This window comes from Parus major, chromosome 1 (genome assembly GCF_001522545.3).
Source record: "Parus major isolate Abel chromosome 1, Parus_major1.1, whole genome shotgun sequence".
Taxonomy (NCBI): domain Eukaryota; kingdom Metazoa; phylum Chordata; class Aves; order Passeriformes; family Paridae; genus Parus; species Parus major.
The window spans coordinates 61,790,571-61,816,128 of NC_031768.1; the positions used below are offsets into that span (position 1 = coordinate 61,790,571).

Consider the following 25,558-nt stretch of genomic DNA (forward strand, 5'->3'; position numbering starts at 1 on the left):
GCTGTCAGACTATGCTTTACCCAGCCTTTGGCTGAGGAACAAGCAGAGCACTGGCAAACACCACTTGGCCTGACACCAGTGAGATCCTGTTAACAACAGCTGTACTCGGAATTCCTCACTTGAGCTTGTCCTGTAGGATGATGGGGATTGATAATCACAGAATAATAGCATTCAAAAATGAGCTCTTGAAGTATAATATGTGTGAGATTCAATAAAATAATAGTAATTTTAATTGCTTACACAGTTCAAGTCTGCTGCCCTTCTGGGCCTAGAACCATCACCAGTTTACTGCCCAAGCTCAGGACTTGAGTGCCACTCAGCCTAAAAAAACACCCAACTGAACCAAAAATGCATTAACAAGAAGCTCTGTTATTAAACACAAGAAGAATGTTCAGGATGTCCATACATACCTTTTGAAGGGTTACAGCCACTTCAGGATGACTTAGTATAAAAAAAATCAGATTAACAGAGTGAATCATTGAGGTCTAAAATCAGTGCCTACGAAGAAATTTGCTCATTTCTGAAATCAAGATCACAGGTATTTTGTCAGGCACAGTGAAATCAGCAAGATTCATTGTATGGGGTGAGTTGGGTTTTGGCTTTAATTGGTGTTTGTTTGGGTTTTCCTTTGTTGTTTTGATGAGGTTTTTTAAATGAAGTAACTTAGATGCTGTATGTAACACAAAAAGCTTGCAATGTTTTACAAAACCCAAGGTTTTCTAGCGGAGAGGTACAAAAAAGTGTATTTTATTACATGTAGTTTAAATTTAGACAATAATTAAAAGCAAAACCCCTCCCTGGCTTTCCCTTCCCCCTCCAAGGGAACCAACATCATCTGAAGTCACTGAAGAGTGGAATTATTTCCATTAAGCATTATAAATATTGCTTGAACAGATTACACAAAGTACACATTACAACTTATATTAAAATATACCCAAATATAGAGATTTACTTCAAATTAGTTTTCCTAGTAGCTCCTTTCTTCAAAGTCACTTGCTTAGGCCTTGAGGATACATAAGTTTTGAACACTTGAAGCACTGGATACACTTGGTTAATTACACACAGCAAATGGCCAATTCATTCACAATCATGCAAATGCAGGAAGAGATAACCATGCCATTTGCTTCTCTATAATCCCAGAGAGTTAATGATTTAAGTGACATCATTCAGTGGCTCAGGTCAGACTGTTTTCCAAACCCCAAACAGTAAACTGGAAATACGAGCAGGCGGTGCTACAACAGAGATTTCCTAGGCTGGAAAGGCAAGTCCAGAACACCAGCCAGAAGCCTTTGCACACTGCAGCATTTGGTCTCTGCCTGAAACCTCGAGCTGGTTCCACCATCTGGGTTTGCTAAACACAAGTGAGTATTTTGCTTGACATTTTTACAACAGTTCACTCTTGAGCACTGAAAACGTTTGTTTTCGGTCCTGTGGTGGAAGAGACCACGTAACACTTGCCTGGACCCACACAGTTACATTGTAGCTGGAAAAAGAACCCTCCAAACAGCTTGACTTACGGCCTCATTTTTTCAGTTCTTAAAGGCTCCACATTTACTGGCTTTAGCAATGAATTCCTTTAGCAGGGGACCATCCATTTGCCAAAATGCTGTAGTTTGTGTCACTTCCGTCAAATGATTGACACAAAACTTAAAGCAGAATTCCTCTAAGTCCTAAAGAGGAAGAAAAAAAAAAAAAAAAAGAAAAATTTTATCATCTTTGCTTTCAATCACAGAAAATGTCATTGAGGCTGACATGCCTGTTTATGTTTTATTTTTGCAGCGAATTAGACAAACACACCCAGTGGTTCTCAGTGTTTCCCCCTCAACAGTCACTATCTAAATGCAACAGAAAATAATTATTTACCCCTGTATGTCACTATGTAAATGCAGTTACAGGGGGAAGTAACCAAAATTTGTTTCTCACTGTATAGCAGCAGTCACAAAAAAACAGCTGTTCTGAGCAATATATATTTTAAGTTCTCACACTTGAAGAGTTTCATCTGCATTCTCTAACAACTTTGAAACTCCAATATAAATAGGAGATCTTGGGGTAATGATGTACAAGCACGACACTGGAAAAAGAAAATTCAGCTCTTTCATTTCCCAATATAAACAAATCTATTTGTAAGGTTGCTTGACTTCCTTCCTGCTTGTTGAAGGGCTTAGCTAGAGCCTTGAAGTTCCATGTCCCCAGCTCTACACGTGTATCCTTACTGGATAGCTCGTACAGCAAAGATTAGGCAGAAGGTCTTTCTGTGCATTAGAAACAGACTCCTGCTACAGAGTAGTTCACAGGTCTCCCAAATCTGATTCAAATGCAGTACTGGAGCACAGTGCAGCACAGCAATTTTTGCAGAAATATTGGGCTCCAGATATTTGAGCTTACTTGGAAGTGCCCTCCATGTAATAATCAGAGAAGCCTCACAACCATCATTGCACCCAGGTAATGTCAGACAGAGAGGATGCCTTAAAGAGCACAAGGCACAGTCCTGGTCAGTGCAAGGTTCCCCACAGAACACTTCCCACTCAGATTATTTCCAAGTCCTCCTTTGAGGACAAAATCTACTCTGTGATGCAGATCTAAGCTACTTTAAGGAGGATGCCACAAGTCCTGACAAAAGGGCAACTCCCCACACTATTCTCATTTTTTTATTAGATGTTTGTAGGACTCTACATGAAAACACATCCCTTCCTTGGCTGCTCAGCAGACTGGGCCCTGCAGGCAAGCATAACAAATTTGCAGAGCTCTCTAAGCCCCATGAGGTATGAAAGACTAAATAATATTCATGTTTTCTCTTAAGGTCAATACTGAAACTAGAGCAACTGTATGTGCCAGTGACAGTTCTTGACACAAGAATATAAAAATATATCCTGGCCTAAAACCAGGCATTCTGAAGCTGCAGATCTTGACTTGTGTGGCATCTGTGCAATAAAAAAAGACAAGCTTATTAGAACTGAACACTGATGGTTGGTTGGTTGTTTTTTTTAAATAACAGAATTAACTAGCATTTTAAAGAAAATTACATCATACACATTACAATATTTTGCACTGCTTTATTAAAAAATTCATATTCCAAGTCAATGCAACAGAAGCATACAATAAACACAATTCTTGTTGTATCAGTAAGTAACTCTGGAAAACCTAAAGTTCTGTATATAAACAAAGGCTGAGTTTCATTTGCAGATGGATGAACTCCCAGCAGACTACTCAATATAGACTTAGGTGAATAAAGGCACAAGGTACAGCCAAGGATTATTTTAAAAGCTACAATGAGAAGCTAGCCCTGACCTAATTTTTGCCACTTCAGTCAGTCAGCAAAAGAAACTGCAGGAGTTTCATGTCATGGAGGTATTTTAAATTAGTGAAGCAGCTTGTTTTAAGTGTTGTCTTCCAGGCACACACCCCCTGAATGAATTACATCAGCCAAGCAATTCCAAGCCCCCTGCCAGCATTGCAGCATGTAAACCCTTAAAGTCCAACCCCTCAACATCACCCATTCTCTCCTGGAAGCAGCATTGAAGCCTATGGTTCTAACTTCACTTAGCTAGAGAGGTATGGGTGAGGCAGAGTAATGGGATTTCTTACAGTCCTTAAAAGAAGAATCAATCACACACCAAAGACCCATCCTGCAAACTCTCTTTGGAGGCTAAAATGTGGCAATCTTCCTATTTTTGATCAACTTCTATCAAAGACATCATTATTCACAGTAGATCAGAAGCCACTACAGACACTAACACAGCCTTTCGGTAAGATCTATCAAACAAGCAACACATTTCAAGGCTCTGAAATAAGTTAGGGCAACCTGCATGCCAGCTGCTGGAAATTAAGGACAAGAAAAAGCAATAAGTTGATTTACTGAGTACCAAAAAACTGCTTTATAAGTAGCAAGTTCAAAACCAACCTATTGCAAAGTTGCCAACACAATGCACAGATAACTATTGAACACAAGCAGCCAAAACAAGCCCAGGAATACTTCCTGATTAGTTCCTAAAGCAGCATGTTAGGGATCTAGTAGTGGAGTCAGACATTCTACAGTGAGGAGGCTTCACTCCCCTTCTCACACACTGTTGCTCTGTCTTCAATGTTTATAAGGCCCATGAAACAGCTCTTATCCTGACACTTCATTAGCATACTCTGAAAACTGGAAGTGTATTTGTACCTAACAAAACAAAAAAGCCAAAAAATCTCCACCCCACCAACCAAAAAAAAAAAAAAATCCCAAATGCACTCAATCCCCAACCTACCACCATGTCATCACACACAACACACAGTCTTACAAATAAGCAACTTAAGGCTTAAAAGCCTACTTTTCATTATGTTACTTCTTTTACTTTCTATTTAAACCCCCCCTCGTTTCAGAGTTAGTATTTCCATCCTCAGAAATATCTGTGTACTAGCTCACTTTCCCAGTACTGGTTAATGGGGAAAACCAAAAATTTAAAAAGTGAGATAAAAACTGTATTTGCCATGAGATGCAAGTCCAAAATTCTCAAATTCTGAAAATGGCAAATAGTATTAAATGAAAGTAAGAGAGAGTTTATAGGAAAACATAACCAGCTGCTTTTCTCCATAGGTTAAATCAGGAAGCAGCCACCCATTTAAGAGATTGAGCTTTAGAAGTTTACCTCTGCATCATATCTGACAGCAGCAGAGAGCAATGAAAATGCATTTTCCACAGTAATTCCTCTCTTGATAATGTGCTGACACAGTTTTTTCAGTCTGTTCTCACAGTATGAAGTAGCCAAATCCAAAAGCCCTGCAATGAAAACACCATCGTATCAGTCAGTTGTAACAGGATCTCTGCTCTTCCAGTATCAGTTTCTGCTCCTGCAAAACTCTGTATCTCTATAATGTGTTTTTTCCAAGTAGGTTACTGTGCAGAAAATGCAAATTACAGGCAAAAAAAGGCTTTTTATTACCTCATTCTTTACTCCTGCTAATCTCTGTAAATATGAAAGCTGTCCTACTGACTTGCATACCTAGTAGCAGGCACCACAACACGAGTAAAAAACTGCTATTATCAAGATACGCACTTGAATTACAGCTTGTTGTAATTGCTCCGCTGTCCAAGTTTCCTCCCCATCAGATCTATTGAGATTCTTTAATAGCATGCCAAACAGTAATTGACTCAATTCAGTAAAATATGCAAGTATTTTCACCCAGAGAAGTAGTTTCTCTCCCAACCTTGACTAAACTGCTCATAGTTTATTTCTAAATACGCACCATTTTTGCTGTAGTTGAGTTTGCTACAACAGCATTTTAAAGACAGGTTAATTGATCACCAGTAAAATGTGTTATAGGCTAGACTAGAAGCCTGTATTTAGTCACTTATTCTGCATGCCCTGCCCCAGTTTTTCTGGATGCTGCTTTCTGCCCATCAGCAGTACCTATTGCATCTTCAGGCGGGAGGTCAACGCTGTCCGTGTACAAGTACTCGAGAAAGGCACGATACACAGGGTAGGAAAACTGGTCTATTTCTATCACCTCCTTCATATCCTCGTTCCAGTATGACTGGAACATGGTTCTGAAATGTTCACACCTAGGAGACAGGGACATCATCTGAAATGCTATTATACACACAAATGTTACCTTACAGTCCCCCTGAAACACATATTTGGGGCACCCTGCCATGCGCACAAATATTTTACCATGCCCCATCAGGGTCAGCAGTCCACGTTTTGGTTCCTAACACTGTAGACTTCATTATGCATTTAAATAAAACTCTTACTGTGTCCATGCTACAGAAACATCTGTGTATACATTGCAATCAGACCAACTTAACAGAATTTATTAACCCAGGAAAAACAGGCTCAGTGAAAAATGAATGTGGACCACCCCTTTTACAATCACTTCCTTTAAAGCTATTATGGATATGTGGATGCTACCTACCAGAAGTTTAGGGGTCCCTCTTACTTCTTTTTGCCCCTTTGAAGATATCCCTAAGAGTTTGTTCTCTACAAATAAGAGCTCTGAAACACGACCACTACCTGATTTTTAGAACAGCTTTGTGGACATGGATGTACTTTCCATCCACACGGAACTTCAGGTCTGAGGTTTCTGGGCTGTCAAACTCCTTCTTCAGAGATTCGGCTACTGTTAAAAAGTCTTCATGCTCTACAGAAACAATTTCAAAACAAACAGAACAAGATGTTAAAAGCATCTTAAATGGAACACACACATCACTAACTAAAGCTAGCAACTCTACTAAGAGTGTATCAAGGAAAACAGATCCGTGTCAGGGATCCATTGCATTAAGCAGCAAAATGGGAAGGATTAATTAATCCAATAGCATTTCCTGTTGGGAAGGGCTGCTCCACAACAGCTACAGCAGTGGTCAGCAGCACCCATTCCATCCCATTGCACAGAGGTAGCACAGCACTAAGGGAAGTACCTGGAGAACTGTCTCCATGTGGGCACTACCCATGAGATTCCCAGCCTCCAGGCAGCTCAGTGCCTGTGCTGGCTCAGTTCAGCTCTGCCCCATCATCTGCACTGTGCTGCTAATGGGAGTCTACAACACCCCTGAACTCACTGGGCACGTGGCCTGCAGCACTCCAGCCACACTGACATGGTGTGGGGCTGGGCTAAAAACAAAACAGGTCACCACATAGTCACCTTTCTGTGTTGGCAGACTGGATACAGCCTGCAGGCTGATGAGGTCTTTGCCAGGGCTCATTAACATGAGCTGTCACTGACACCAGTTACTGAGTTTATGAGTCAGTTATAACACAAAATCCAGCAGCAGTGCTGCTGAAGGTACAACCAAGGACACAGAATCTCAGCAGATTTGGAAGTGGATTAAAGCAGAAATACCACAGTTCTCTTCATGGAGGCCTATGGCACTGGTCCCACAGAGGCAAACTCGGTGTCTCTAGAAATCACAAAGGAATTGCAGCACAAGCTGTCCAAGGCTTTTGGTAAAGCAAGACCCCTGAAGTTTCAGAAAACCTAATTTAATCAATCATTTTGATGCATCTTAAAAGCGTGCTTCAAAGCACATGGCTTCTAAGAAGTGAAACATGGAAAAGAAAACAAATGGATTTCTACAAAATGGGATGCAATCCATCTCCTGTGTCCCACAGGGCTGTACAGTGTTCATCCATATACAATCCACACACCACTCTTCACCATTAGGGACACTAAATTATTTTGTATTTAAAAAGAAATACTGCTGGAAGAAACTACTCAGAACTGGCAAGTCACGCCTGTGCCACAGAAGGCCTTGAACTCCCTCTGACTTACATGAATCACCCACAGAAACTGTATCTCCTCTGGCCTAATTAAACCATCCTCCAATCCCTCTCAATTTGCTCATGTGATCTTTTTTTTTTGCTAGGTCATGAGCTTAGCTTAAGCTATGCTGATCAACTTTCACTCCAAATACTTTCAGTCCTGCCAAAAGGCTGCAGATTTATACTTTACCACAGCCTATCCTGACTGGCTGATTCATTTTTTGGCAGAGACATCATAATTGTAAGTAGAACAATGACCTTTACACAGAGTTAGTTCTCCCTAAGAAAACAAAACACCACAAAAAACCCAAACAAACAAAAAACATTAAAAAAGAAGGGTTTACTCCTATGTGATTAAAACAGGTGGGGAAAGGAAAACATGCATTTGGAAAATGGAGATTTAAAAACGCCCACAGAATTAATTCTTTTGATTTAAATATTCAGTAAGATGAGGAAGAATCCCCAAAGGCTAAGAGGAATTAAAGTGCAGGTAATAGAGGTCAGACACCTGGCTATACTCAGTCTGGGAATACCTCATAAAAACCAGGAACTTGAAACTGGGAGAGATCATTTAAACAGCTTTCACTATTAGCAAAAGGCAACAGACTGGACAACCATGAGACCTCCACAAGTGGTTGAGGCAAGAGGGAACAAGACCAGCACATATTGCAGAGGATTAGAGAATGGAGAAAGTGAAAAATGGGATAAAAGCAGACTTAGATTGACACAGGAGCAGACTGCTCAAAGTTAATCTTCTCTCTCTTTAGTAATTCTACTCAGTTCTCCCCTACAGGTGAGATGTTGTTACCTGGACCTCTACAAATGTGGAAATGTGCTAAACAAGGAGTTAACACAGAGAAGCTGAGTTAGCACAAGCCAAATGCAACAGTAAAGTCTGAGAGACTTAACTGGAGAGTGGTTACTTAGGATGTACTTAGGATTTGCTCCCCAAAAACAATTCCATACAGGGAAAAACAAAATTAGGGGCTGTTGTCAATATGAAAATGGATTAGACGTCCTAAGAGATCTTGAGAATTGAGGCAGCAGAGTAAGATGGAACATCCTTATTTTTTTTTAACATGAAAACACCTTCATGTTTTCCAGGAAGTGCAAGCTAAGCCCTTTATATCCTATTTGGGGTCAAATAAGAATTAGCAGCATGCGGATCAAAGAAAATCAAGAAAAAAAGGTTTGATCTTATTTGTGGGACACAGAAACAGCATCCCACAGCGTAATTCAAAGTAGTATAAGAAGAGAATTCCAACAGAAAAAGCAATTATATAATGAGTTGTTTCATAGGGACTATTATTTACAAGCCTGTCCGTCCTTGAGGAAAGTCAAGCTAAATAGACTTGAGACAAATTATCTCATGAAATGAAAACTTGGAACTCTGTTACCTTCAAAACAAGAAAACATAGGGAAGAGATTAGCTCCTAGAAGGGCAAATGCTAACGAGGGGAAAGCTACAGATGACACTTAAAATCAAAGGTTATTGGATACCAAAAAAACAAGCTCTCAGGAGTAGTCTAAATAGTTTTAAGGGTGGAAAAAAACCCCAAAGTTTTGTTAAATGACTGAGGAGTCTTTCCTGGACCTGAGCTGGAGTTCAAACAAGACAAATGGAAGAAATACGCAATATTCATCGTGCAATGGTAAAACAGGGCTTTCTTTGGATGTACACTGGCAAGCAACCTTGTTAACCCTACACTGGATCCCCAGCTGCTGAAACAGACTTTTCTTTAGAAGTTAAAAACAAGTAGCTGCTGAGTTGCCAAGCTTCCCTCCTTGGAACAGGAGCCTGCCAGGGAAGCAGAATGCTGTTCCAGTCACTAATGGACACAGGGACTGTGGGAGCTGCAGCTCACCTACGGAGAGCAGGCGCCACATGACAGCAGGGGTGGCGAAGCAGGCGAACACATCGTCAGTGCAGGCAAAGTGGGTGAGGTGGGGGAAGGTCACAGACTGCCCCCGGCACTGGCCCCACATGTACACCTGGCCACTCTGGGTCTTGGCCGCCGACGTGTGCGCAGAGTGGCAGGCGGCGATCTCCACTACCCTGCGGGCACAAGAAACGCAGTAAGGCACTCAGAAGGTACAGAATCCAGGGACTTCCCAAAGGCCTCACCAAAATAACAGCCAATCAAACTATGCAGCAACATCCCTGTACTCAGGTTTTTGTCCTCCAGAAATGTGATACTGAACGGCTATTAAAAAATCCCATGATATTTTCAGATTGCTTGTAGATTTTACTGTAACCAGATATTGCTTTAAATATGTCATTCTTATCAATTGACTTTTCTCCTATTTTTTCATAACCATGGAAAAAGGGATGAAGAAAAAACAAGTTTGTTTTTCCCCCTTAAAACCAACACACATCAGAAACTTATTCTCAAGAAGAAATTTTTCTACCTCCTTTCAATTTGATTTTGTAGGCTGACAGATCTGACCCACTGCCTGTACTTCAGACTTCTTATTTTGCTGTTAAGCTTACTTCCCTAAACATTGAAATTCAACATAAACACAGTGCTTCATTTGAGGGGAATGAATCCTTTAAGAGCTATGGTTGTTTTTAAATAAAGTCTACATTGTCCTTTCGCCCACCTCACAGTTCTTCAAAATACTGAAGCTGCTGATGCTCACTTATCTATCCTGTTCTCCCACTGCTCAGACAATCCCTAGATTCTTATCTGAAACAGTACAAGAACTAAGAAACAATTCCAATTAAAACACCTCAAAGACACTACCAGAGTTTCTGTGATAAGCCAAACAGGGAGGTTCCCATATTCAAAATAAAAGCTGTGCTTTCCTGTTTTTTCTCTGTGGTAAAAACACATCAGAGAATTTCATGCTTTTGCGCCAGAAACACATCAACCAGGACAAACAAATATCTTTCCAAGCAATCTAAGAATACACACACAAATGCGTGCTCCTTTACAAAACCATGAAGAGTTAGATTTGTAGGGAAAAAAAAAGTTTTATACAATGTTCATATTTTAAGTGCAAAAATTATTTCAAGATGAAACTCAAAGCGCCTACATCACCTTCAGTACACGTATCAATTTCTGGAAGAAAACTGATTGGTTGTTTTACACTACTATCAACTTAGGAACCTCCATGCAACATCTTTACAAGACACATCAGAGTATTTATTTTAGGGACAACTTACTTTTTATCACAGCATTCAAGCTAAGCCACTTCCTTCTCCAAACCTTCTTTTCTTAGCAGAACAGAGTCTTATTTTTTTACAGACTACACTACACTTCAGCTGTACCAGCAGAACATGTACTGTAATACACATATGGTACATGTAAACATACAGTACATGCACAGGGTAACATGTTAAGCATGCATTTAACACTAAAATTCAGGAAGCTGACCTTCACAGCTGTTTCTCCAAGCTAAAATAAAGTCTAAACATTCCTTACAAGCAGTATGTGAAATATTTTTCAAGACAGCACCAAATGAAACCTCCTAAGTAACTGCTGCCAGCATTAAATATAAATGACAAAAGAATTACATAAACTAAAAGATCAGCTGCAGCAGCAATGTGCTTCATGAGAAATGACAGCTCACCCACTTTTAGCACTGTTTCCAAGGGAGCCAAGTCAAGCAAGATGAGTAAGTTCAAGTGACTTATCTCCCCCTTATTAGATACCAAGCAGATGTTCTATGGTATTTTCCCCCTCCTTCATCCATTGAATAATGCCAGGTTTATTATAACCCCATGCTTGAGTTCACATACAGCTCTAAATGCAATAGTTCCCCTTAGTTCACTCATGAAATAAATCACTAACAAAACAAAGTTGATCATCTGCAAATGCACACATTTCTCTTCCACTGCTTTTTCAAATAATATTTCATTATTCTTCGCTAGTGTCAGTTTCTTCACAGACAAACCAGCCCCACTTCACTGGTTTTTATTGTGACAGTTCCTTTCTTCTTTCCCTGCCCCCCACTTTTTAAGCTCTTAAACATTCTCAGTACTGTGAAGCTTTTAATTTAATGCTAAGTGGGAGAAACAATAAAAAATAGGAATGACTTCCCAGATGGAGGAGAAAAACCAAGCAAAAGTGTTTCTTAGTTGAGAGGAAATTGCAGATTAAGACATCTATAGACCATGACAAGGTACATTAATCTGTAGGTATACACAAGGGCCCAGAGAACAGGACTAAGGTCCACATTCGTAGGTGAAACAGCAAAAGATGAGGATGATGAAAGGGTGATCAAAGAGGATTGACAAGGGTTCATTTCATTCTTTTATGAGTCCAGGAAACTAAAAAACTACAAACTACTAACTGGTATGAGTAATAAAAATGGGTACTAACTGTCCTTAGCTCAAGCAGCCTTGCAAATTGAATTCTGTTTTCATGGTGGACCATTTTCAACCTTTCAAAAATTGTTTTTTCTCACAATGTCACTTCTTGCAAAGGTTTCCTTTCTCCCCACTTCTTTTTTTTTAATGTAGGCATCAATTCATGGCTTGGCTTATTGATTTCGTAACTCCAGTTTTAGGCAAAGGAACCATATACAGAATAGCATAACATTCATTCATTATCTTTCAGTACCAGGTAAATGCAAAGTGTGTTCAATAACCATTACAGACAGCAAAAAGCACTCAGTGCTTATTGTAGACAGTAAGTTACCATCCTTTCCCACGTTTTTAACATTAGCAACAGAAAAACAATCCACCAAGCCCTACACATGCATGCTTCCAGGGCTAAAGACTGCATAAAACATGCTCAGACTTTATCAATCCAGAAACAGCTTCAGCAAGATTACCTTTCTTTCTCCATCATGATCTGCACGGGGCTGAGCTGGTTACTTTTATTGCCAGTCCCCAGCTGCCCGTAAGTGTTAGCTCCCCAGGCATAGAGCAAGCCCTCATCTGTTAGTGCTAGAGTGTGCGCATAGCCACAGGCAATCTGTAAGTAAATGTATAAAGCATTACTCCTGAACCAAACACAGATGAGAAACAAAATATCACACACATTACCTTCAGCTAGTTCACCGTAAATATCTCAGGCATTCCTCACTCAACACCACACTGTGTTACTACTCAGTACTTGCAGCTAACACAAGGTACGTCAGCTGTAGGTACTGCAAAAGTCACAGCTTCATTAATTTAAATTGTCTGCTCCCAAGTAATTTACCGCACACTAGACAAGTCTCCCTATATGCTACACGCTTTATTTTCATGTGGGGAGCACTGACCTTCTTCACCACATCTTGTAATACTTTGAGAGTATTTCAGATCTGGATTATTCTGAATACAATACAATATGAGTACTCTGTAATGAGGAGAGCTGCAGTTCAACAGTTCAACCCAATTTATCACATTCAACTCTACAGAACCTTCCCAAAAACCCAGGAAATCACAAATTTTAGTTTGAGTCTCTACTTAGGAAAAAAAAACACAACCAAACACCAAACAATCAAATCTACCCCATGTGTCTTGTCTTTCCTCTCTCCCCTTGCTTCTAAAGGACTAATTAGAACACTAGAATTAGAATACTTAGAACAAATGTAAACATCTGGTTCACCTTCATTTCTTGTCTTTGACTAGCACTGATCATTCAACTTTGTAACAAAAATGCAATTTGTATCCAGAGCATAATATACTAGTAGCTACAGTAGCTAACTTTAAATCTTTCAAGCATTTACCAAAGCAAATGTCTCACAGCTTACTTGCAGGTTGTAAAAGCAAAACATAATTGATTGTAGCTAAAAAAAAAATTCATCATTGTAACTAGTGAAATCCAGAAGCAGGTATAATATTTCAAAGTGAGGGTTCCAGCAGAAGCTAGCAGGAGGAATGCACTTTCACTTCCACGTTGGGCATACCTGGAGCACACAGACGCTGTGCAGCGCTGCCACTCTGCACGGCGTCAGCTGGTTCCCGTTGTTCCCCAGGCCGAGCTGACCATTGCCATTGTAACCCCAGCCATAAACCTGAGCACACGAGGAAAACAAAATTAAGCCACTCTTCACTAGGAATACGGAGCATTTAAGACCTCGTATCAAGCACAAGCCAAGAAAAGTACTTATTATTAAAAAATTGTGTGCTATTTGAAGAGCAATACAGAGAAGGTTGAAAGATATTAAATAAACTGCAATGGCTTATTGCACTCAAACTTCTCCACCCTGCATTTACCTTTTAAAGAAGCTAAAAACACATGTATTTGAAGTGCTAGGAATTTTGCAATAAATTTATATTACACCGAATTCTCTCCCATAACATCAACACTGACTTTTATGTCATCCTTTCTCCGTATTACTTTCCCTTTTTTTGTTTAAAGAGAAGGTTTAATTAGTTATTCTGATGAACTTATCAGTTTAAATGGCAGTCCCCAGTTTATCTCTAATTCTTTAGTTTTGTTACTACAGTGGACACACCATGACATACCTAAGTACAACAAAAGCCCATCCCAGCCTCAGGGACTTTACAGTCCTTCCATTCACAAGGAGATACTACCCTCTGTTTGGTGAAATGAAGTAAAATTTGGGTTACAGTTCATACCTAAAAGTAAGACAGCACCATAAACTTCCATCATATGGAACAGTTGCATAATGGGAGGCCAATGTTCAAAAGAATGTTTTGGATTTGTGGCTGGTAATTAAGCAATGTGTTTAAGAAACAGGATCGGCCAATGTATCCTTGCAGAAAAATTAACTGTTTAATTGTGCATGCTTTAAAGAAACAAACTGAGACTAATTTAATGAATTCAAATAATTTAACATGCTTTATGTTAGATAATCTATTTCAACTTGAAGACAGACATGGTCAATACAACTGTTCCAATTCTTGCAGTTGCATACTCGGTAAGAATTGTGTTCCAGTACAGTCTTTGCCATAAGAAGGAATACTGAAAGAGTGCATCTCCAGTTACTTGCAGTGTTCTCCTGCAGTGGTCTCACAGAAGTTGTCAGGATAACTCTGTCAATACAGCCCTAACCTGAGCACTCCTGTCAGCATTTCTCCATGTTCAGACACCAGCTTGGTAGATTCAGGTAACAGAGAATGAGGGAGTGCAGCAGCAGCACTTACCTCACCATTGTTTACTACAGCCATGGAGGAGGTCTGGCCACAAGCAATGCCAACCACAATTTTACCCTGCAAGCAGTTGGAAACTCTGCGAGGAGTTGGCTGGTTTGCTGTAGATCCGGATCCAACTTGACCACAGTTATTGTAGCCCCAAGCATACAGCTGTCCATGAAAACAAACAAACAAAACCACACAGTTTAAAGCTTAATAATAGTAATGATAGCAATAGATAATCTTCCTGTAGTCAGCACCAGATAGGGTAAACTATCCTACTCAACAAGCTAAAATGTTTGAAGTTCATTTTCAACATATGAAAATGATACAGCATTAGGACTCCTTTAGCAAATAGGAATATAGCACTTTTCCCAGCTTATTGCAACAATATGAGAGCATCTGACTAAAACAGGAAACAAAAGGAACATATTTCCATATTAAATACAAGTCAAACTGTAAGACAAAGAGCATTTTGTCTTTATAATTTCATGATGTTGGGAAAAGGAATGCAAGCCAAAGCATCATTTGTTTGTCAGACACACTAACTCCCCAATTCAGAACAATGTCATTTTCTCCATAGAACTCTAAACCAGGTTATTGCTGGACAGTCATCATACCTCTTCTACATCTTTCAAAAGCTGTGAAAGAACAGGGTTTTGTCAGCCCATGTTTCACAATAGTTAAATTCTCTCACACAGCAGCATTAATTAAAAAATCCCACAATTTCTGTCAGTTTAAAGTTTCTGGTGGCAAGCTAGTACTAATACAAGCAAAAATAAGAGTTCCTTTTATCTGAAAGTCAGGAAGACATGGAAGTAGTTAGCTATAAAAAAAATTATGTCTGTTTTCAGTGCTTCCAATTTTTATTACATGTCTACATGGCCACAGCTTGGCATAAAACTGTTTCTGATGGTTCATTCTCTGGTGCTTCACCCAGTTCAAAAGTCTGCCTTCTTGGAAACACCTTCCAAAGACATATTTAGCAGTACAATCACACTGACAGGTACCCTCATGAGAAGCCTACACATCTCTTTGGTGCCAGAAGCTGCTTGTTTACTGCAACACCAAACCAAGAGTCATTAAAAGGTAACACTTCCATCAGCACAAAAAAAACCCCAACCCACCAAATACAAGAACAGAAGGACCCCCCCCCGCCATCACCAACACAACATTTACATTCATTTACAATGAATAATAATGAACAAAAGAAAGAATCAGTCCTTTGGTTTTTGTTACTTCTAACTGCTGGATAATTGATTCCTACTTAATATTTGAAGATGCTTTATGAAATACTTCAATTTCAGCAACAGCAAATATTTAGGTAGGATCTCAGAAGGTAGATCAAAATGCCAAAGGATGTGCCAGAGAAGCATGGATGTCTGCATTCCTTGTATTTTAATACTTTTTTAAAAATTTGCACTGCATTAAAACTGCACTGAACCATACCAACAAATTATGCCAGGTATTGCCACAAATACTTCCAACTTCAATGTCTCCCTGAGGCCTCAGGTATACCAGAACACAAGGGGGCTAGCAGCCAAATCTTTCTGCAAAGCTGCTTAACACATTTTGCTGCTTTCAGTGCACTCAGGTCTGGTAGAGGCTGAGTACAAATACACCAAGTTACTGCAAGGTACGCCAGGGATGGATTTAAAGTACATTAATGAGCCACACTGGTGCACCAGCTGCAAATACCAATTCCATGGTCAACAAAAAGAAATTCCCCTGCTTCCACTGAGATTTCAAGCATGCCACATTTATGACAAGAGGCAGCATGGCCTTCACAGGCAGCTACCACACAGCAGCTGGCACCTCTAGTGTAAGTAATGCGTGAATGCCCTCTCCTTCCTGCATGCTCACCAAGTTTTATAGTTTAACCAAGCAAAACATGACAGCACAAAATCTTTTCTACATGTAGGCTCTTCTTTCAGCTAAAACACAGACCACTTAACCCAATCTCTCTTTCCTACCCTTAAAATACTTGGTATTACTGTTGCACTACTATTCCATACTGGACCTGCTCAGATCAGGATGAGATCATCATCTCAGGATGAGAACTGTAGTTTCCCTTTTAATTGTTAAATGGTATTAAAATTAAAAAATTTAAAATTAGCTTTTCTTTTGTTAGTGCACAGTTGAAACCAGATTTTCCACTGTGCGTTGGTCAAATCTGCATAACTGGAAACTAATTGTATGTGTTTCCTACAACATGTAGCCTGAAGCCACGCAAACAAACAGCATGAAGCAGACTTGGATATAAACCAAGTGCTCTTTCATTAGCTACACACCAAGGTATTCAGAGGTGTGCAGAGCAACATTCTTTGGCAGTACCAGTGTGGAAATGCAAGGCATTTCTACAAGACAAAATTCTAACCCAGGAAATACAAATTCAACACACCCACTAACTAACAGAACTGCAAGCAAATAAATTACATTTTGCACTTCACAAACCATTATTTCACCTCTAAGTGGCACATCTTTCTAGTCTCATCCCTCTGAGAGGCACAAAAGTTGTATTTCCCTTGGTTTTAGGATTGGTTTTTTTTGGGAGGGGGGTTTAGTAATTTGGTTTTGGGTTAGGTTTTTTTTTTTAGTTGTTTTCAAGTCTGCTCTGAAGAAAAGGACAGCCTAGTTTGAGGCAGCAGGAGAAAAGGTTATGTTTGTAATTATACTGTAGAAACAGAGAGAAGTTCAAACTGCAAGGTCACCTCTACTATTCACTTCAACAAGGAGATTAAGAGATTTGAACAGGTTTCAACTTACATCCCCATCCATTGAGAGTGCCATGGAATGATGAGATCCACAAGCTACTTCCACCACTTTCTTTATTAAGAGATTTGTGCAAACTTGAACAGGAGTAATGCCCTGATTGGTTGTGCCATTTCCAAGCTGGCTGTAACCATTATGTCCCCAAGCATACACTTCACCGTCTGCAAAAATATTTGTGATGAAAACCACTAAAAATTCCAAGGAGGTTAAGACAGAATTTTAAGAAATTAGCAAATGCCAACATGAAATTGAAAGGATGTCAACAAAAAGTTAAAGTATTATAAGAATCATCTGTATGCTAGAAAAGTATATACTTTGTTTTATATAATATATCACAGCATATCCTCTAGATTATGGGAACACATGGAAGTGCACAGGTAAGACAAAGTACATCATAAGAGACATAGTAAAATCCTACAACCTCAACATAATGGAAATGGAAACTTTACTGATTATAAAAAGCCATTTACTTCCACTTAAGACCAACGAGAACCTCTTAGTGTACATTAGCCAGTTAACAAGTTAATACAATTACACCATAATCCATTTCTGTTAAATGCAAGTGGAATTTAAAAGTCTCTAACTTATGTTTCTATACTAAATGTTAATTTTCTACCTTCAGTACAAAGAACAACATGGGGTCCACTTCCATAACTGAGACTGGAGATCTTCTTTCCACATAAGGCTTCTAATTTCTTTGGTACTATTGTGCTCTGATTATCTCCAGTTCCCAAACAATTACTGCAATTCAGTCCAAAAACAAATACCTGAAAAACAAAAGAATAATAATTTCCAATGTTTTACACTCAGGTATGCACAGATGTGCAATACTCAGGTCTTCATTAACTGGGGACAGAGTTTCACCTTGGACCTCCAGGGTCCAGAGACTTCCCACATGGAAATTAACAATTTCAAGAGTCAGCACAAGGGTACTTTGGATGTTAATTGATGAGTCTGAATTACTCAGATTTGTACAGTTCTGAAAGTTAGCCTTTTAATTTTTACAAACTGCATCACAAAAAGTCTGAAACTGTGAAAAGTGGAAGACACCACCTTCTTTTAAAAGCAGTTTGTAAACAACAAATAAAGCATAAGTATGCAAAGAGCTATAATGTGGGAGCCTCATCCTACAGGCACTATTGATAGGACTTAAGGGGGAAAAAAAAGTAAATCTTTCTCTACCCAGTCTTATGAGAAATCTTCCCGTTAATACATCGCAGAACACCAGAACATCTGGCTTGTTTCCATTCAGCAGCACTATGCTAACTCATAATGAGTCTCCGAATCATTAAAATCTACAGATACTCTTCCAAAGCATTTTTTACTCAGAAAGCCATAACCTCGTTTTCTATCTTCATACCTGTTTGCACTTAGCTTCAAGCTACCTCACCTTCTTTTAAATTCTGCCTGTCTTCAAAAGTGCATGTAATCCATCCTGACCTCTGCCATGTGAAAGTTTTCTAAATAGTCCATTTATATTGTCCCTACACAAAACTTAAAAAAAAAATAAATCAAACATTATATCCACTATGTTTTGAAGAACATAAATTTCACATAATGCTTTTGAGAAGCTATTAATCTACAAACATTCTGAAAACAGCTAATTGAGGAGCAGCCACCCAGCTCGATGCCAGGCTCACCTCGTCGTTGTGCGTGATGTAAATGGCTTCATTGGCCGACGTTCCGAACACACACGCTTTCCGAATGGAAGCAATTTCTTGGGGGGACAGTAAGGTAAATATTGGCCACTTGCCCACATCCACCATGATGCTGCTTTGTGTCATGACGCTTCTACAAGCAAGAGGACATTGCTGCAACAAAAAACACCGAAAAGCTCATTAAAAAAAAGTATTTTGTGCTTTCATTAACAGACAAGAAGGTAAATTTCTTTATGTGGAGAAGAAAGACATGTAGGTCTGAAAACAAATGTTCTATTCTATATGAAATATGTAATTGTATTTCCATGTATTTAGGTGAACAAAAGGTAGTCAGTGGAAAAACAGATTCTTTTCTAAACATGGTATTTAAGTAAACTATATCCAACATAGCTGAACATCTGCTCTTTAACATGCAAACTTATTAAAAATTTGTGATCTAGCAAATATCCACTGGTGGGAGAGTGGAACTCTGACAGAATTTTCAAAGGGGATTTCAGCTGCAATTCGAATTTAGAAAATTTTCACTTGTGAATTTTTTTTTGTAGCCTTACAAGTTATGCCATGAAAGCAAGCAGTTGATATGTGTCACCCTGAAAACTCAGTTTATCGACCTTGTTGACATAGTTTCTAAAGACTTTCCCAGGACAGTAACTGTAAACATAGATATGTATACATTCTTTCTGATACACGTCTTCTCATAGACATCTTTCATGGCCAGTGCGGTTGGGAAGGTGTTATCCTGACTATCCAATCCCTGGCCATGGTCAGAAACCTATAAATACTGAGAGAAAAAATAAAGTTCTCTCCTTCCTTCAGCACACCTCAAGCTGTGTCCATGTGACTCATTTCATGTCCAGCAGCAACACATATGTGAAACGTGCAAATAAAAATGAGGCTGGAGCTGTTGTGAACATGACCCAAATTTGCCATCTCTTGTGTAATCAAAAGCTGTTACGGTCAAAATATATTTGTGAGAGCAGGAAAGCATGAGCTTGTGCAATTAGGCAGTGAAACATATCAGAGAACAGCAATTAAGTAAAATTGCCATAATCTGTTACTTAGAAACAAGGTGGATCACGTTAACAGCTGGAAACATGACAGGGTATAGAGATGTTAGCCAGTGAACACAGATGTATAAAACCATCCTTCTCCAGGGCTCCCTCTTCCCAGTTTCCTCAGGACAACTGCAGCAGCTCAATAGCAGAGCTGACAGCACAAACATCCAGAGCTTATTGAGGCATTCAACCCTGCACATAACATCACTCGCACCCTGAAGGGACTCTGCCACTTACAATCTATGATCCATGCCCAGGGCTATCAGCAAGTTTTGTGAAACATGGAGAGCATTAGGTGAAGAATTCCACAGAATGTCAGTGACAAGATAAATCATCATAAAACAGTAAAAACCAAAAAGGCAGGGAATCATTCCATGGGTAAGAATTGCAGCCTGTACCCAGATGCCATCCTCTCAACACTTCTTTTCATTTGTTTGCTTCAGTGCAGCCCAATCCCTCTACTCTTTGCTGCCTTGCTTTCAGGTCAGGCTACCTCTTGATGCCTGGGTACCAGATACGGATAATAGTGAGAACACAAGATAGCCTTTCTGCTCTTCTCATGCTTGGTTCTCAAAACTTTGCTGACAACCAAGACTTGGCTTCAGAGAGCCATTTAACAACAACAGGCAACTGTTACTCAGTGCAGGTGTTTCTTGGAGGAAGGGAGTTTAAAAAAAAGTAATAACAATAAAAAAATGAAGTTTGAGAAACACTGAGGTCACTGTAGAATTATGTCCACAGAAAAACCCCTAACACAAACAAAACCCAGGCAGCGTTGCTTCCTTATCAGATTTCATAACCTTGATCCAACAAATCCAGCTCTGCTCTACAGGCATTGCTCTTATTAAGAGCCTGACTTAACTCTGCATTTCACATTTGAAGCAGGTCTTGAAAACACCTGAAACCTCCAGATGGCAAATATATCATAATAGATGACAAATCATAATAGATTTAATTGTAGAACACTTTTTTTTTTAAGTCTACCTGATGCCCAGGCATAGAACATTCTACACAGCTAAACAGGTTTGGATGCATTTAAGCCTTCTTAATTTCTAGTCCAGTTACAAGCACAGGCTAGTTAGCTGCTAAGATTTGTTACCTCACCTTGGCAAATCTTTTAATGTATGACACTATCAATCAATTAAAACAAGGAAGCAATTACTTGTTCTTTTGAGCAGACCAAAGAAGTGTCCCTTCTGACTTCACCTATTTAACTTGCCTCATATAATATACAACTGCCAAAGCACAAACGTGTCAACCTGGATATTAAGAAAACTGTTTTTTTCACTGAAGAATTTTCAACACAAGCTGTGAAGTTAAGACATGAAGACAATGTGTTATTTTGCTAGAGAATGTCCTAGCGAATTGACAAGTTTTGCATCACTCAGAGAACCTATTATACTCTAAAAGTAGTAAGTGTGACATGTGCTGCCTTTTCTCTCCCTTCCTCACCTGTGCACCAGGTCTCTAATCCATTTGACTTCCCTTCTGCTCTGTATGACTCAGTTAATCACTGCTCTTTGACAAAACCTTTCCAAGCACTTCCAAAACTAATGGAAGTTACACTGCACTTCCCACACCTCACAGCTCAACCTGACATCTTGTCAGACAAACTAATACCCATTGATAGATAAAAGCTTTCAAGCACACCAGACTTCCCAAACTGGAGATATGAGCAATTAACTCCATCCACAGGTGAAGATCCTTACAATTGTTAACAGATGTTAACAATTGCTTTGTTCAAAACAATGCTGTATATTTTTAGCCATTACAACTGTTACTACAATGCTACAGTTATTCCAGGGGTTTTCCTCAAAAGGTTCTTAAGGACAACTCATCTGCCACTGGCAAGTTAGTTTCTTTAATAAATCTCAATCCTAAAGTCTATCCAGGTTTACCAGCCAATGAAGGTTCACAAAAATCCTTAAACCAAACAAACAACAAAAAAGCCTCTCTTGCCTTTTATGTAATATGTACTGTTTCTCCTCAAAGACACACTTTTCCCTCCTCTTGAAATATTAACTACTGTCCTTAGATTCTGCTATTTGCTGGAGTACCCATCATCATTATACCTTTCAACATTTCTATGGCAGCAACAGCAGCTATTTTCCTTTATCCTTTTGACTAAGAGAGAGAAATTACACACAAACCTGAAAGTTCTGGGCCTTATACATCGACTACTGTTTCTTAACTGTAATTTTGCATAAAAAGCTGACTTAACTACCTATTCTTCATTTCCCACAGAAAACTAATGCTCCACCTAAGTAGAAGCACCACATTTTTCTCGCTAGAGACAGATTCCTTAACAAGCCCAGCCAACTTCCTAGTTTTCCAACAACAGTTCTGGCAGTCACAGGAAGGAAAAATAAAATCCACAGTGAGGAAAAAGTATTTGAGGAATCTATTTTTAAATGTAGGACTGCAAAGGGAGGTGTCAGTAAAGTAACTCGGTGTTATTAAAACTGAAACCAAATTGATTCTAGCATCCTGTAAGATATACTGCACACTTTCCAAATGAGCAGATGCTCTGTGATACCGTGACTGACCTCTCACACCAACCACACTCACACTTCATCCCTGCACAATATTTGCCTGAATCTAGCAGGGACAGGTGTGTGCCGAGTTTCCTCTGGGCAAATCCTTGCCATGAAAGGCTGGTGATCCAGGAGACTCCAGGCATGGCACTGTAAGCAGTAGAACAGAGAAACCCAGCGTCCATCACTCACCCTTCCTGCAGTGTGTCAGTCCCAGACCTAAGGTTATTTACTTTTCCTGATAGGACCCTGCTACATCACACACTGTGCAAGGGCTGCACCTCAGCTGAGAAGTTTGAAAGAGCAAACGTACCAGATGGAACCCCAGGCAGTCAAGGTATTTTAATCTGCTTGCCAGCAGCTCTCTCAATATATTGGCTCTCAAGCTATTGCTCAGATTCTGTGTGCAACAAGGCAGCAGTGGCTCTGAGGAGCATCTTTCATGTATCAACACACAGCTCTTAAGCTGACTGAAATGAAAAACTTTATGAGTATAAAACCCCTGGGCTTAAGTCTAGTGCTCTAGTCGCTTTTAGAAACACGGCATGCCACCTCTCAACTGTTAATTTCTGCTGCATGATGCAAAGTTAAACAATTATACAACACAAAGCTTTATTTGTGCTGCAAAATCAACCAGCAGAGGGAGTTTACATCAACAACACCTCTTCCCATGGCTCTGCCATCTCCAAAATTATCCAACAACCTCAGTATCCGAACAGGAACAGAGATAACTCCTTGAATTTCACTTGAATTTCAAGCTAAAAATGAGCAAGAAAAGGCAACTTGTAGAAGAAAGGAAAGTGAACTGGCCGCATATTGTGATGAAAAAGAAATTGACATGGGGTAGGCATCAACATTAGAGGGACAACATCTACATCTGCTCACAATTTAAAAAAGCACACACTTTTAGAGCCATAGGCCCCTCAAAAATTCTGTGCTAATCTGCTGCCTACACATTCATCTCCTCAGTAATTTGCTTACTAAATAAAAAGCCTGCAAGCCGATTCACAGGGGCACATGAAAGACAAACATGAATCCCTGTCTAAAAAAAAAAAAAAGGCAACGTTTACAAAATGCTTTGTTAAAATTATTTTAGATACCGTTCTACAGAGTTTATAGTTCAGCTAAATAAATCCACGCTGGATAGAACAATAGCCTAACACAACAGCCTACTGGGAAAACAGTACCAATTGTCCTTGCAACAAAAAAACTACAGTTAACTCCTCAAAGATTATCCCCCTATTTGCAAAGGCTGTTGGAACACAATTGCACATTTGTTTGTTTCACTCTTTCCTCAGGCTCCAATGTCGCAGTTTATTCCAGCTGGGCAGACCTACTCCTGCACAGAAAAACTGCCGGCTCAGGCCTTCATTTCTCCTAATTGTCTTTGGGAATTATGAACAGCAGTGAGAACACAAAAGCTGGCACAGGATATCTGGCTTTAGAACAACACAGACTGACTGGCACACTTAATCCCTTTTTAATTTGAAGTACACCTTAACCAAGGAAGAATCAAATCCTTCACATCACGCCAACCTTCCCCCAGTCTACATTTGCTTTTTCTGATTTCATATTTCAGCATTGAGAAGGAATATGGAAACAATATACTATTATTATTATTATATTAACAATACGATTGTTATTAAGTAGATGAATGAACCAAGTGATGCTACTGAGGCATTCTCCCTACCAATGAAGAGATTGCACTCCCTGAAAACATGTGCCTCAACTTATTTTCCTCGGACCTTGCAGAAAACAAAATTTCTATGGCAAAACTCACGTGTTCCAAACCTCTGCACAATTTATTCTCAGATGCCTTTAATGAGCCACACGGGGGAGGAAAGAACTGATGATCCAAGGGCTGACTACCAGACGTCCTATTTGCTTTGAGCAACCAGCTGAGAGAGATAAGCAAGCAAAAGGCACCATAATGCACGTGAAGGCTACTGAATACTGGTTTAGCCACAGGAAACCACCCTTATGAGGATGACAGTCATTCACCCACCATAACAAACCTCAATTACAAAAATGTAATTACAACCACACTTTGCTTTATTTTCTTTTTTTTTCCTCCGCTGAGCCATTAGTGCAACTTATCAAATCCATTCACTAAGGACAACACATCTTCTAAAGCAAAACTTGCCCTTCAATCTGATGTATTCATAGAGAGATAAGCATTCAAGGGGAAACATTCATAATAAGGCACTAAAGAATGAATGTATCTTCCAAACAGCTTCTAAAGTTTCTCCTAAAAAACTTTATGCTCCAAATACATTTCCATTTATGATGCCTTGTACCCTTTTCTCTTAATCCCACCCCTCGTCGGAACGATGAAAGCCCATTTTACCTTCCGTCAGTAGAGGACAACACAACGGGTCACTTGAACTTTCTAAATCAGCACCTTGCAGTTTCCTTATAAAACAGGCAAATATTCCTTTAGTGTTAATTTACAAGAGCTTTCTAAATTGGAACTCTGCAAGTTCCTTTAAAAAACAAAATAAATACCCCTTCAACTTAGAAGAAGCGGGTTATAAAGCCGAACAAATGCTGGAAATATTCATAGGAAGCCGGGCGAGGAAAAACAAAAAGCGATTAATTTTTCCTGTCCCCCTTTATATTTTTTTCCCGGCCAGCCGGGTATCTCAGTCATGCTTCAGGAAGCCGGCGACAAAAGGGAAGGATAAACCGAAACACCACGAAGCAGGAAAGAAAAAAAAAACAAACCGAAAAAAAACCCCAGTATGTAAGAACACACAGTGTTAAGGACGTGCAGCAGGAGCTTTCCAGAGGGCTGTGGGGCGAGACAGAGCGCGGGTGAGGGTCCCCACCCCAGCCCTGTTGTGGCGACAAGGACCCTCTCTCTCTCTCCCTCCCTCTCTCTCTCTCTCCACTCCTCGCGCTCCGCACGGGCACCGCCACCCTCGCAGCCCCTCACAGCCGCGGTGCCCGCCCGCAGAGCCCTAGCGGGACAGCGAGGGGCGGGCGCTGCTCACCCGGTGCCCGCGGCTGGTCCCGGCGGGCTCCCGGCGGGCTCCCCGCGGCCGCTCCGCCTGGCGCGGCCCCCGCGCGCCCCGCCCGGAGCCGCCGCTCGCGCTGCCCCTCACGGCCGTCGGGGCCGCGCGCGCCGCCGGCGCCAGCGCACGTGACCAGGGAGGGAGGGGAGCGGGGGGGGCAGAGCGGCGCTGCATCACGTGACTCGCCGGAGAGGCGCGGGAACCTTGAGTTGGGGGGGGGAGCCCCCCTCCCTCTTGACCGTTCGCGCGCGCTCCGTCAC

At 40.2% G+C, this 25,558-nt stretch overlaps 1 protein-coding gene across 2 annotated transcripts; it reads right to left on the reverse strand.

The window, feature by feature from the left end:
• Positions 1–207: 207 nt before the first annotated feature.
• Positions 208–25,344, reverse strand: RCBTB1 (RCC1 and BTB domain containing protein 1). Of its 2 annotated transcripts, none has more exons than XM_015630531.2 (12): positions 25,278–25,344; positions 18,678–18,848; positions 17,654–17,804; positions 17,032–17,198; positions 14,278–14,436; positions 13,074–13,181; positions 12,012–12,154; positions 9,098–9,288; positions 5,988–6,114; positions 5,388–5,539; positions 4,626–4,756; positions 208–1,670 (listed from the first exon to the last, which is right to left on the reverse strand). In XM_015630531.2, the coding sequence occupies exons 2-12, from the start codon at positions 18,819–18,821 to the stop codon at positions 1,530–1,532; spliced, it is 1,614 nt and encodes a 537-aa protein (XP_015486017.1). In that variant the 5' UTR covers positions 18,822–18,848; positions 25,278–25,344; the 3' UTR covers positions 208–1,529. The 2 variants fall into 2 exon arrangements, with proteins under 2 accessions (XP_015486017.1, XP_015486025.1); XM_015630539.3 differs by lacking the exon at positions 25,278–25,344 and adding an exon at positions 24,632–24,839.
• Between the last annotated feature and the right edge of the window lie 214 nt (positions 25,345–25,558).

Bases quoted from the DNA above. Each gene is read 5' to 3' on its own strand.
- RCBTB1 (XM_015630531.2), bottom strand. From the start codon at position 18,821: ATGACACAAAGCAGCATCATGGTGGATGTGGGCAAGTGGCCAATATTT. The intron at 17,805-18,677 runs GTGAGCCTGGCA...TTTGTTTTTCAG, and splicing joins ACATCACGCACAACGACGAG to GTATTTGTTTTTGGACTGAA. The intron at 12,155-13,073 runs GTATGCCCAACG...ATTTACTTACAG, and splicing joins ACAGCGTCTGTGTGCTCCAG to ATTGCCTGTGGCTATGCGCA.